This window comes from Colius striatus, chromosome 8 (genome assembly GCF_028858725.1).
Source record: "Colius striatus isolate bColStr4 chromosome 8, bColStr4.1.hap1, whole genome shotgun sequence".
In the NCBI taxonomy this organism is placed as follows: Eukaryota; Metazoa; Chordata; class Aves; order Coliiformes; family Coliidae; genus Colius; species Colius striatus.
This window is the reverse complement of record NC_084766.1, coordinates 6,608,763-6,622,311: the sequence shown is the minus strand read 5'-3', so window position 1 is coordinate 6,622,311 and position 13,549 is coordinate 6,608,763. Positions and strand designations below refer to the sequence as shown.

General features: G+C 39.3%; 1 protein-coding gene across 2 annotated transcripts in view; it reads right to left on the bottom strand.

The window, feature by feature from the left end:
• SH2D4B (SH2 domain containing 4B) overlaps positions 1–12,863 on the bottom strand; it is a 63,142-nt gene extending 50,279 nt beyond the window's left edge. For both annotated transcript variants that reach the window (XM_062001621.1, XM_062001622.1), the window contains exons 1-2: positions 12,680–12,863; positions 4–163 (exon numbers count right to left, since the gene is read on the bottom strand). In XM_062001621.1, coding sequence (XP_061857605.1) covers positions 4–163; positions 12,680–12,863 — 344 coding nt within the window. The remainder of the gene's footprint in view (positions 1–3; positions 164–12,679) is intronic.
• Between the last annotated feature and the right edge of the window lie 686 nt (positions 12,864–13,549).

The following is a 13,549-nucleotide window of genomic DNA, read 5'->3' as shown; positions in this document are numbered from 1 at the left end:
CACCATAGTTCTTCTGCCTCCTTCTGTGCTTGTTGCCTGGCTCGCTCTGCTATGAGCTCCTCTGATATCTGTTCATAGGGCTTGTCACCTGGGGCTTCTCCCATAACCCAGACCCAGACCTCACCATCCTTCCCACGCAGCCACTGCACATGTTTGCCGTTACCTGCAACAGCCATCAAGAACAAACCAAAAATATCAACACTGGCTCAAATACTTACTTTAAATACAGTTAAAAAGATGGGAAAGCTGCAATTTAGAAACGTTAAGTTTAGAAGTCACAACTCAGAATAAAATGTTACTAAAAGTTTGGATAATTTAGATTTGGCCAGTCTACCCTGTTGGGGAAACAAGGGTTTGTACACTGCACATCACACAATCTTTAGAGACTCACTGCCCCTCACAAATAAAGCATTATTAATTCTGACATGCATTTCCCAGAACTTAGGTATTATGCTCCCTTTATAATCATTAAAAGTATGTTTTCTTGCTTCAATAAGCAAGGGATGAAGATAAAAGAGATACAAGGACAGCAATAACCAATGACATCATATGACTAGCAGCTATGCTTAAGCACACAGAGAATGGCAAGTGTTATGCATATAGAGACTTCACTGGAACCCCTGCAAAAAGTGCAGGAATTTCCTGCTCATACTGTGTGAAGGAGGAGTTTCAGAAAGCCTGCATGCTCAGAGCACACCACTCAACACTGCAGAGGCTTTTCTGTTCAGGTAGGCAATTGAAAAGGATTAAGTTTCTGGCTCAGTTTTCATGAAAGACACTGTACAAAAATCTATGGTTACTGGGTTGACAGAGTGATATCAAAAACACCAAAAAAGCCTCAGTGCTGTTTGCAAAATAGACTTCATCTGGTGAACCTTCATGTCCAAGAATGAACTAGAAGACTTCTACCGACTAAAAAGGGCACTAGATTAGATCGTATCTAAATGCATTTTAATGGTCATATACACTACCTGACTGTGTATGATTTTGTCTTTTGATTCTCCTTTTATACCTGTAACTCAAACGTGGTTTATGCATTTTTTGAGGTTCACAATAAGGACTTGGTTGAAACACCTCTTATGCATCCATTTTCATGTTTTATTTGTTGAAACTGATGTTGAGACTGGAGACTGCACCACAAAGGCATGGCCAAGATGCACTATAGGTTTAAAGTACACAGACTAAAAGGCTGTGATGGCTCAGCAGTTCATCTCACTTCCCATATATTACAGTCCATTAGATTTCACCCTTTTACCCAAACATTGAAGTTAGAAAATAGTGCATCACCACATCACTTCTAAAAGGCATGTTGTGTCCTTTGGAAACATCAAGAAATGGACAGTCAGTCATTTTCCTAGGTAGTTTTTCTCTGATGCCCCCAAGAGTGTTAAAAGAAACCTATTTGAACACCCAGCATTGCTTCCACTCTTTTTACGTTTCTCCACTAGCAGTAGCTTAGATCCTCTCGCCTTCAACTATCTATTGTTCTGTGATAGGACAGCATCCATTTAACCAGATTAAGTTTCCCAAAGTACAATCACTGAAGTGTTTTTGAAGAGAGAAAACTACAGGAGGGAATGAAGCGGGGCTGTTGATAGGATGTAGTGCCAGTGCCAACCCACATTCGTACGTGTTGACAATACAAACTGAAGGCAATGAACATATCAGATCTCTCAATGAAAGCTAATATTCCATATCAAATTTGAAAATGTGATTTGTATGGATTCCCAGCATTGGCCTAATGGCACTGACTTCAAAGGGGGTGGAAATTTAAGCTAACAATCTTTTCCTTCAGCAACTCTCAAAAGCGTCTGCTCTTTCACAGTCTATCAGACTATGTCTCAGGTTACAAATGGGAATATATCTTATTGTGATTCCTAATTTGCACATTTCTATGTTCCTGTCAGCACAACATTTATGTTGTATTTTTTGGATACAGTAGTTGGCCATGTCAGTATTTGCCTGCAAGGTAGTGCTTTTCATGGTAATGGATCTTGAGAAGTACAGGATGATATTCCAAGAGCACTGATCCTATATAATAAAGTGGCCCATGTCCTCTTTCCTGGGAGGAACATGGATATCCTGGTCATTTCCCTTTATTTAATATTTTGAAGAAAACACTGCAAACAACATGCCTCATGTTGGTTTATTTGTATCATAACCAGTCGATAGTAAATACTTCTACTATTCAAAGACAACTTTTCTACTTGTGCTCATTTATGAGCTTACCAGATGGAAAGAGAATTTCAAAAACCTGTTCAGGTAACCAGATAAATTTTATATTTGCTTCTTTCCAGGTTTTCTGTGCCAAAGAATTATTAATATGTTTCTCAGAGGCACAACTTACCCATTACTACCCAGCCTCATAAAGCAAATTGTTGATTTGCAGACATGTCTTGAGAAATTGTTCTCTTTCTTCCTTTTAAAACAATGAGTCTCTCTTCTAAAGCTACAGATGGTAGAAGTATAAACTCCTTTGAAAACATCAGTATGACATACTGTTGGCTAAGCACTAGCTACTCTATACTACAACATAGTATACTGTTGTATACATACCCATAGTTCAAGTTGAAAGATAACAGTAGCATCAAACAATCTGCCAAATTTAAGCTTCAGCATTAAACAGGCAGACCTCCACATGTACAATTAAAAACAATTCAATGTGAGAACATGTACCTTTATTCAGGTTTTTCTTTAGATGAAAGTCTTTTTCACATCTAACCACCCTTTCTATTTTTTTATTCCCATGCAAATCTTGCCTTAAACCTGTGTTCCCATAGAGTTGAACATGGGTTTTACTGAAAAACTTCACCGTTAAACTTGGCAATTTCTTAGCACAGAATAACATTCAAAAATGAGTGTGCAGGAAAACAAATAAGCAGTTCAGGGATAAGAATCTGGTAGTGTGTAAATGGAATTCCTGCCACACAAAGTCTTTGCAGTCTGCAGAATCAAGTTCACCAGTGGCAGTGTCATCTCTTCTAGGCTTACAATACTGGGCTGACACTTCTAAAGTATGGAACCAATCACCAGATCTGAGCTGAAAATACAGAAAATTATTTTCCTTAATATTTTTAGGAAAGAGGTGTTGTCTACTTTGTAAGCAGAGAATTACCATCATTGAGGGCTGTTTATCATACAATAAATTCTGCCTTAAGATGCTTCTCAGATGTTTCAATTTTTTCTCCAAAATAAGTTACTTTGCATACTATATTTCCAAATGAAACAAAATTGGGAAGAGCTGGGGATTACTTTATATCTAAAACAATGAGATAGGGTTTGGAAGCAGGCTTCTGAGCCCAGTCACAAAATCAAGTGCAGAGTCAGGAAAGAGAAATTATATTTCTTGAGTACTTTTTCCCGGAGAGGCTGTGTCAGGTTGCAAATAATTACCGTTAGGAAGTAGTGGACAGCAAAATTAGTCTGGATTGAGAGTAGAAATTAAAGTGGTTTAGAAACAATCACAGCTTTATCAGGAAAATGCACTGAATAATTTATCAAGTCTTTTCCATCTCTTTTCCAGCTCAGCACCACAAGAAGTCAATGTTAATTCTTGCAGTCCTTTTCACCTGTAGCTTCCCCCATGGAGCTCCCCTAAACCTATATCTGTATTGCTTTGAGAGTAGTAAATTGGTCTCTGGATATTGCTCCTTACTCCAGACAAATGCAAAACAATCAGGTATCTCAAATTTGCAGCACAAAAGGATCAGAGTGAAAACTGTGAATCCAACAGCAACACAAATTTGCACATACAAATACACACAATCAAAAATAAGACCAAGTCATGTTTTCTATTTGTATGTATGCAACCAAATCTGTAATGAAAAGCATAAACAATATCCTAGAGACCAATAACAAACTCAAGGCTCTCATCTATAAGAATTATTAGTTTCTATCAGCAGCACTACTAATCTCATACCCAGTGCTGGAGTGCAACTGTGAGTTGTGTTGCATGGCATGACAGGCAGCTCTTGGCCTCTGTGCCACCCTTCAAAAGTCCTTGGTGCAGGGTAGGGTATCATTATTGCCACAGCTGAACCCTGCCAGACACCTTGAGAGACACCTGAAGGAATGTGGGAGGTAGAATCCTTTCTGGATACAAGGCTAAGGCTAAATCAGGCTTCTATTACAATCACCTCTAACTCTCTGACAATACCTATTTGTGATCCATCTCCAGTGGACTATTGGAAGCCTGATTTGGTGACAAGTCTCCTAGCTCTGTTGTCACTTAGCCACAGTCTGCCTACTCAGCCCAGCGAGATGATGGAGCATGTCAGGCAACCCTGACTGCCTTTCTGTCACAGGGAACGTTACAAGCTGTGTCGAGCGTAAATTCAGATCACTGATCTCAGGAACATGGAATATCGTCCAAAGCTTTCTGCAACTCTCTCAAAACACTCTATTTCCATGAACACTCTTGCTTCTCTGAGGCTGAGCTTCCTATCACAGTTTTGTTTGGGAGCTACAGATCTCTGCAATAGCAACTGACTCTCGTTCCTCACTCACTGAAATCATACAAATATCCTTTGACTCCTCTTTAGAAAATTCTCATTTTCTTTTCTCTCTCTGTGCTAGAAAAAGGCTCCTGGAATTTATTCTAGCTTTGAAATAGGCTGCATGAGCATGCATTGCTGACTATCAAGTTGATCGGCCATGTACTTTTGTCATTCAAAGATAAACCACAGCTTGTAGATTTTGGCAGTTGAAGGGCTGGGTTTTTTGTTCTGTTGGAGTTTAGGTAACTGGCATGCTTTGTTCTAAGCACAATGTGTTTTATATGAGGTTTTATCCTTGGCTTTCTGAGCAAATTATTTTTGACTTCTATACAGCAAAAGCTTGAAGGCTGATGATCTGCAGGGTAGATGAGGTTCCCTTCAGAGTTTCATTAGCTGCAGGACATGTGTTAAGAAGCACATTGATTAGGATGAAAACGAGAATGTGAGCTTTAGGCTGTTCTCAGCTGCCTGAGTTTACCCAGTATCAGTATTTTCTTTAATTATATTTCTATATAACACACACACATAGTTTAATTTCTTTCTAAGGAGAAAACCTAGGAAATTACTATGAATGTTTCTGAGAGACTGTTCAAAGGACAAAATACACTTTTCCAAACATTAACTGTCATAAACCTTCTCCCTTGGTGAATGGGGACGAGGTTAGAGACCTGTTGGGCATGCTGGACACCCACAAATCTATGGGATATGATGGGATGCACCCACGAGTCCTGATGGAACTGGATGGTAATGTTATTGCCACCATTTTTGAACTATCAGGGAGGACAAGTGAGGTGCCATAGGACTGCAGAAGGGCCAATGTCACTCCAGTCTTCAAAAAAGGCAAGAAAGGTGACCTGGGAAACTTCAGGCCAGTCAGTCTCACCCTCCATCCCTGGAAAGATGATGGAACAGATCATCCTGGATGCCCTCTCAAAACACATGAAGGAAAAGATGGTTATCAGGGGGACTCAACAGGGATTCACCAAGGGGAATCCTGCTTGACCAACCTGACAGCCTTCTATGAGAGTATAACTGGCTGGCTAGATGAGGGGAGAGCAGCTCTGCAGAAAGAGACCCAGGAGTCATGGCTGATTGCAGGATTCTCCCTCCCACATTCCTTCAGGTGTCTCTCAAGGTGTCTGGCAGGATTCAGCTGTGGCAGTTCCTGATGTTTTATCTGATTTACATTAATATATCAATGAGGGTTACAGGATCTCAGTATTGCTGAAAAATCAGCCTTCATGGCTCTCCAGCTGCTTCCCTATCATATAACTAAACTCAGTCTTCTGTTTATGGAATTATGGCCTGTTACCATGGAAATAATTACGCAGCAATATCCCCCTGCAGGATCAAATAAAGGAAGAGTGACTACAAGAGAGCAAACATTAAGGGAGGAAACAGTTACTCAAATAAGACTGAGGTAATTAACAAAAGTAGCAAAGCTAACTGTACATAACACTCAAAATAAGTGAATTTCATTTCATGGGCTGTATACATGACATATGCTTATAGTTTTGTATATACTGTAAACCAAAAAGGAAAACAAAAAGAACTCACAAACATAGGAATAAAGTACCAATTATATGCTCTCTATCTAGTATGTCCCAGATACTTCCTTGGCTCCCTGGCCAAGGCATGCTGCTGCATCTAATTTTCTAATTTGCCTGGTTTCAATTGGGAGTAACATTCATAACTCATTTGTGAAGACATTGTTCTAACAGTGAGTACAATTCAGAGGTAATGTCTTGCCTAGCCATTTCAACGATACTCACTGTAAACAGTATAAAAATGCAGGTACACATCCAGCCAAAGCTGAAGGTTGTAAAATCACTCACATCTGTATCATTCTTAGGGTTTTATTCTTCATTAAAAAATGAAGTCAAGAACACAGCACTCTAATTTCTGATGCCTGATCCCTGTTCTTTCTTGTAAACAGTAAAGGCTATATACAAGGCTTGGTTTCTCACACAGAGCTATCACAAAGCATCTAGGTTTTCCCAGTGTTGTAGTATAAGCAAAAACAAGCCTACATGGCTACTCCAGGGTCTGCTGGAAACTCAAAGCTGAAAGATAAGTGTTCTCTGTCACAGAATGAACAGAGAACTATGGATCGCTTTCTGCACCAGACTCCCCTACTTAACACAGTATGTCAGGCTCGCACTGATTCCCTTGATATATCAGGTACACAGGATCACAGAAGCAGAGAGAACTATAACACTGCAGTGCGATTTTCTAGCACTGCAGCACATGAGTAGACCTGAAGGCTAATGAGCCACAATCAGTGTGTAGCTAAATCCACTGCTGAACTGAATACATCGAATTTTCCCGTGTCTTCCAAACCATGCTATCAAAATTTGGTCCTTCTCTCCTTGAATGTTTTAGTCATTTATGCTAAAAAATGGCTAAATCAGCAAGGAAATATTGAATTAGTTTGAATGAATCCCATTCTCCCCTTGGTTGCAGTACTGCTCTCTTTCCATATCAAGTATTTATGAGCTTGCAGACAGCCACCACCTCATATCATTATCTGAGCACTACTGTGTACAAGAAAGCCCATCTCACAGCACTGTGTCCAGACAGGCTGAGGAACACAATGCTGCAGAGAAACACAGAATTGAATGCTTTTCCATGCCAACAGCCCCATTAACCCAGTAGCCTCTCTAAGAAAGTGGCTGATGCCAGATACTTCAGAGAACAGGAGTGCTAAGGATCACACACATGCAAAAGAAAACTCCAGCGTAATAAGGCCCAGGTTGCCAGCAATATTCTGCTGTCCCTTTTCTGCGAAATAGAGAAGTCAGCTGCAGGCCAAGATATGAGACTAAAATGCACAGACGTACAGTTAATCCTAGGAGGGCATAGAAATCCCTCTGGAATTGTTCCATCTGGTACAAATTTAGGTCATGTGGCAGTTGGATGTCTCTTTCTAGCCCCAGGTTTGGAGAAGCGAACAGTTTAGAAGGTGCTGTCTAATTGTACCTCAGTAAGCAGCCACAGTGAAAACGAGCTCTGAGCAGCTGAGTTCTGGCTCCAAGGTACAGTACTAACAAAACTCCTTCATATCACAAGTTGATGTACATGTTGTGAATGCTACAATTAAACTTTTCCAATGACTTAAAATCAGCTGACTCAGTCCCCTAAAACATTATATGCTGACATTCTCGTTAATATTTTCCTGTTACTTTTTCAGTTGTATCTGAACTGGATTCAAGGCCACATCCAGACAGAAATTTCAGAAATACTCAAGTCTGACACCTCAGGTTAGACCCATATTCAGTGAGGCAGAGAAAGAGACAATGAACACTGTCAGAAGAACATCCCTGTAGGAGATAAAAATCTTAGCTAAGCATTACTAGGGTGCGTAGAGGCCTTAGTGTAAACAATGAATGTATTTGAGTTCAAAAACATACAAAACAACATCACTGTATGTACATCCACTTGCCCTTCAGACACACACATTGAAACACACATCCACGCACTGGCCTTCCATGTGACACTGATGCATACTCCAACCATCTCCTTGTGATATTTGAAATACCTGCTTCCAAATAGCTCCCTCTATTCTCTAACACAAATGCCATTTAGATAAAGAAATTCTTTTCCAGCCATGCCTTGATAAGCCTACCTCATTTTCTCTCAGCTACTCTTGTTAAAGACAGGTAAACAAGACTGTTTACAAGTAGCTCCTGTTTGGACATCACGAGCTGCAGTTCTCAACAGAATAAGCATGTCAGAATAAGCAGCAGCAGACCAGCATTATCTTCCCTCCCACACGGCTGTCCTTCAGCTACCTGATGCTCAATAGCTTTCAAGACCTCATTTTGGGAATGCTGACAGCTGACTGCATCAGAGTCAAAATCCAAAGGGGCAAGGTCCTTCCCTCAATCTCAGCTCATCTATATCAGTTCAAGGGCTCCTATCTAATCAAATAAATCCGTTTCTTTGCAAATTGCAAAGCTGCCCATCAGTCAACTCTCAGCAAATCCCAAAGGGATCTTGAAATTTTGAGGAGGCTTCCCTTAGCCATTTCAGCACAACAACAAAAAAAAGTCAACCTATGTTATTACGAAGAAAATGGCTTCCTGAAAGATCTGCCCAGGAGTAATTTACAAATGAACTGGAGATAGACCTCCAAGAATCTAACTCACTTGTGAAGTTATTTCAGTAGATACCAACAACCACGAGTTAAAGCTACAAAATGCATTTTTTACCTTGAAAAAAAATCAGTAAACACTGCGGTTTTGGGGGGAGCCAAATGATGCTCAAATTCTACTGATATTTTTTGGCAAGGTCAAAATGTAGGCTAGGTACAAACACCACAAACATGGGAAAAGTTTATTCAACATCTTCTAAAGGAAATATTTGATTCTGAAATGATGTTTATATATTCTCCCTTTTAGACATTGATCTGTGTTTTTAAATATGGAAGGAAAATAAAAGGGTTGAGTAATTTGAAAACATTTCATTCACTCCCAAAGTGAAACAATCTTTTCAATATTGATCCATTCTGACAAATTTCAATTTTAACCTTTCCTCAAGACACATGAAACCAAACAATCCAAATGGAAAAGCAGGCACAATGTAGTATTTACTGAAGGAGACTAATGTTTTCTTCTTTAGAAATGAAGACTAAGATTAATTACACATAAACTGTTAACATAGACCATTACACTCTTTGGCTTCCTAAAGACTCTCAACAACTCACATCTTATTTCACAGTTTGGACTTGTGTTTTTTTCTAAGTAGCAAATTTTATAGTATTGAATAGGACATTCATGGACAATTCAGTGGTACTTCCATAAAAATCACTATAGACTTTGGACCTTTGCTAGTTACTTTACAAACAATTCAAATATGATCACACTAATGAATATTCCCTAAACCTGCGGATTGGCCACAAGGCCAATCTGACCTGCTTATGCCATTTTTTAACTACCTGACTCTACACTTGTACAAGGTTTAGATGTGCTGTCTCACAGAAACCACAGGAAATCTTCACCCTCCAGTCAGTGTAGAAAATCAAAACTGGATGCATAATCACTGCTCTGTTTTGACAAATCCACTCCTTTGGTCGTGCTGCTGGGTTCACCTGTACCACTGGAGGTAAGCTCTTGAATTGATGGGAAATTGCACCAGTTGGGGTATAGGACCTCAGATCAAACCCAAGCACTTTTGGGAGCAATTTTAATTAGAGAACTGCTCATGCCATCAATTCCTTTCGCTCTATCTCCCTTTATCCTATCTCAAAGAAGTGGGGCAAAGTTTTCTTACGTAGTTCATCAAAGTATAAGGAAAACAGATGGATTTGCAATGTTGTCCTACAAAGATAATTCTGATTTAGTAAAAAAAATTTCATACAAATATTACATCATCCACAAACATTTTTCTGTCAACTAGAAAATTTCAGAAACATTAGAGGTACTGAAGTTCTATTATACATCAGGCTACAAAGATCTTATAAAGGCAGAGTAACTCTTGGCTTCAATAAAACAGCACAAACATGAAACCTGTGTCATTCAGCAGAGGATCAAAACCAAAACTTTGCAGATGAAACCACTCAAATCTCTCCGTTTCAAAGGAATAAAGAACATGTAATTGAGGTAGCTCTAAATTTCCTGATAGCCACCTATTTTAAACAGGAATAAAAATACTCCATGTAGCAGGGGCAGGATGTTCGGAAATTTACTATACATCAGCGAAAACTGAAAACTAGGCAGCATCAAGGTTCAAAAAATGTTGACACTAAATGTCTTTTAGTGGAAAAAAAACCCTCAAATCACATATTTTAAGATAAGAAAGGATCTAGAGTGATCTAGTCTGAGTCTTTGAGTCATATAGGCAAAAAAATTTCACAGTAGTTCCTATCATACATCCATAATTTCTGATTGACTTTTTTCACTCTTTTTTAAACAAGAAAATGATAGTAAATGGAGCTTAGATCCAATGGAGCTCCATTAATAAATGGAGCTTATTAATAGATCATTTATTATCATATTAAGGAACTGTAAAGTAGAAATCAGTTACAAGTGTACGTACAAGTCTAACGTATAAGTTAATGACCAGCATGCCTGAAGGGTGGAAGTTATCTTTTGTAACTCTGTCCCACATCAGCTCATGGAAGTCAAAATACATTTTCAGTGGAACCAAATGCCTGACTTGCAAATCTAATTCCAATAGTTCTCTGCTAAAAGTCAATAAGATCAGGTTTTTAGTACAATTCTAAAGGAAGGCAAGAGTTTCTAACAGCGGCAAGAGTCAAACCTAAGCAATGCCTTAAATTGGCAATTGAAGAAGGTAAATTGGTAATAAGTTACTGTGAATTTCAGCTCCATGTCTATTTGTGAATACTTTTGTCAAGAGCAAATATAATCTATAGGTTACTCTGCTGCTCTCCTTTCTCTTATTCTTTATAAATCAGAAAATTAATTACCCAGAAAATGGTCTCCTGTAGCAGGAAGCTGAACAGGTTTAAAGTGTAATTTATATATGGAAATTTAGGTGTCAACACTGCGACAAATTGTCACATAAATATTTCTGCAGTTAGATTTTTCTGCATCTGTCATTCAAAGAATGAGCATAACACAGATTATCTCAATGATACAGTGTTTTGGTATGTGGAGCTGAACTGCATTTTTAATTTCTTCTCTCAGCTACAAATCAATGAAAAGGAACAAGGTTTTTGTGCTGTGAGAGAGAAGCTATTTTGACACTGTCTCTCTCAGGAAAGCACCATTCATGAAGAAAATAAAAATCAAACAAAATGAAGTTTGCCAATGTCCACCTCACTATCTGTGAGAGGACATTTTAAACCCCTATTACAGCTGATTAAGGTGTTCTGAACATTTCTCCTTAAGGCTACCATTGTAATTTAGAGTTGTTTCACTTCAAGTGAATTTCAGAAACTAGTTTTGCTTTGAGACATTTCTTTAGTAACAGTCTTTGAATTGTTTTCTATTGGGCACTTCTTCAAATGTTTAGAGCCTCTGAGTCCTACAAAGTCTGACAATTGAATGCAATAATCTGTCCGTATTGAGGTGCTCCAGCAAAGCTTCCTACCACAGGTGTGTGAAGATGAGCAGCACTTCAAACACTCCGAAGTCCCAAACCTATGAGTGCTTTCTCAAAATCAGCTACCCAAAACTCACAGAAAATTTGAATATTCAAGTTTTAATAGATTCAAAGATTGGATCTTTGGCATTTTACAGTCAAATGAGAGTTTGACATATCTCTGTGACATTTCCTTGCTGAGTTGAGGAGTTACTGCAACCACATTTCCAAGACAAAAATATTCCCTGTCTTGCATCAGCCTAATGACTTCACCCTGTGAATGTGGGAAGAGTTGGAAGCCACTTGTTCAGATAAAAGTGCAAGGAAATAAGTATTTCTGTTTATCCCAAACCACTTGGATCCAAGACCAGGCACTTAAAAATGAAATTTGGGTTTTTTTAATGTTTTTCCATGATTTTGCTTCTGTGCTTCAAGTAAACACACACATTTAGCATCCATAACAGCCTGTGGAAGGAGCTCCACAGTTTAACTATATATTGCATGAAAACACAATGCTGTTTTTTTCTTGTTTGGCTTTAATGGAGTGTTTATATATATATATGTATATATACACATGCATGCATGCCCCACTATTATCCTAGTCCCTAGGCATAATCTTTAAAGAGTGTTTACTAGTACACTTGGAAATCTAGACTCATAGCTTATGGTTGTTCTGATATCACATTTTATTAAAAAATGGCTCTCCAGAACAGGCTCAAATTCATGAATTTCTCTCCTATGCCAGCCACTTGGAAATATTTAATGCCAAGTCAAGAAACCTTGACAGCACAGGCAAGACTGCTTTTGCCTGACTAAGGGTGAAGCAAAAAGTGTCAGGAGTGGAGGAGAAACTTGGTCATGGTACATCTGTTACCACTGAGAAAATAGAAGCAGTGACTCCTGACTCAAAGAGGCACTTCAAAATGACTCCCCTTACTCCCGGTAAGCTGTTCCCCTGTAGGAAGGACCAGATTTGCAAAATGAGCAGGAAGATGGCACTGTTGCTGCCCCAGATTGTCTTTTTGCCTATGGCAACAGCTGACACTCTTCCTTGTCATCTCTTCCAGCTGCACCATAGCCAGTTGCATGCCCACCATCCCCAACTCTTAAGTATAGAAGGAGGTCACAAATCTTACTCTGGTTGCGCCTCGCTGTCTTTCTCAGCACAGCCTCCTCCAGTCGTGCTTTTTCTTCCCTCTCCTTCCAGCGCCTCAGCTGCTCTTCTCTCATTTTGTAGAACAAGATCTGCTTTTGCTCTTCGTTCAGCTCTGCCAGGAGCTCAGGGTCAATATACATATCACGCAAAATTTGCTGCAGCATGATGACCCCAAAACAATTTTTTTCAATTTAAAGAAAGATAAACTTGCTTCCAATTATACTCACTACAATGACAAAACCCTGACAGCACTCCAGAAGGCTACCTGCAGCAAAAGAGCTCTCCCACACCTGCCAGCCCAGGAGAGGTTTGATTCTTGCTCTGGCCTTCTTTGTGTGGGCATATTCTGCTCCTCTTCTCTTACAGGGACAGAGCTCCCTGCTTATCTCATCCTCTAAAGGTAGGGACAGGTGTCAAATGAAAGGAAGGAGGAGGAACAGAGAAGGATAATGAAAAAAAAAAAAAAATGCAAAGGCCAGGAGAAAGAAAAGTCACTTCAGTGCTCCTGACTACAAGCCAGTAAAAATAAGGGCTTCTTCACTAATCCATCAGCTTTGCTCCCCTGAGCAGGAGGAAATTCAATGTAGAGAAAGACTCAGGCTTTCAGCTCAAGTGGTTCTGTCCTGCAGCAATACACTCCCAAGTGTGTAAGTGCTGCCCAGGGGTTTAAAGTGATATCATGGTTAAAGGTATCATCTACACCAACAATATCTATGTCACTTTGTGAACCGATCTCTTTTGATAAGAGGAGAAACGAGTTTGCATATTAATCCCCAGCCTAGCCTGTTGACTAATCTCAATAGGGTAGGTCATAGAGGTCCTACTTACCTGATGTTGGCAAATATTATCA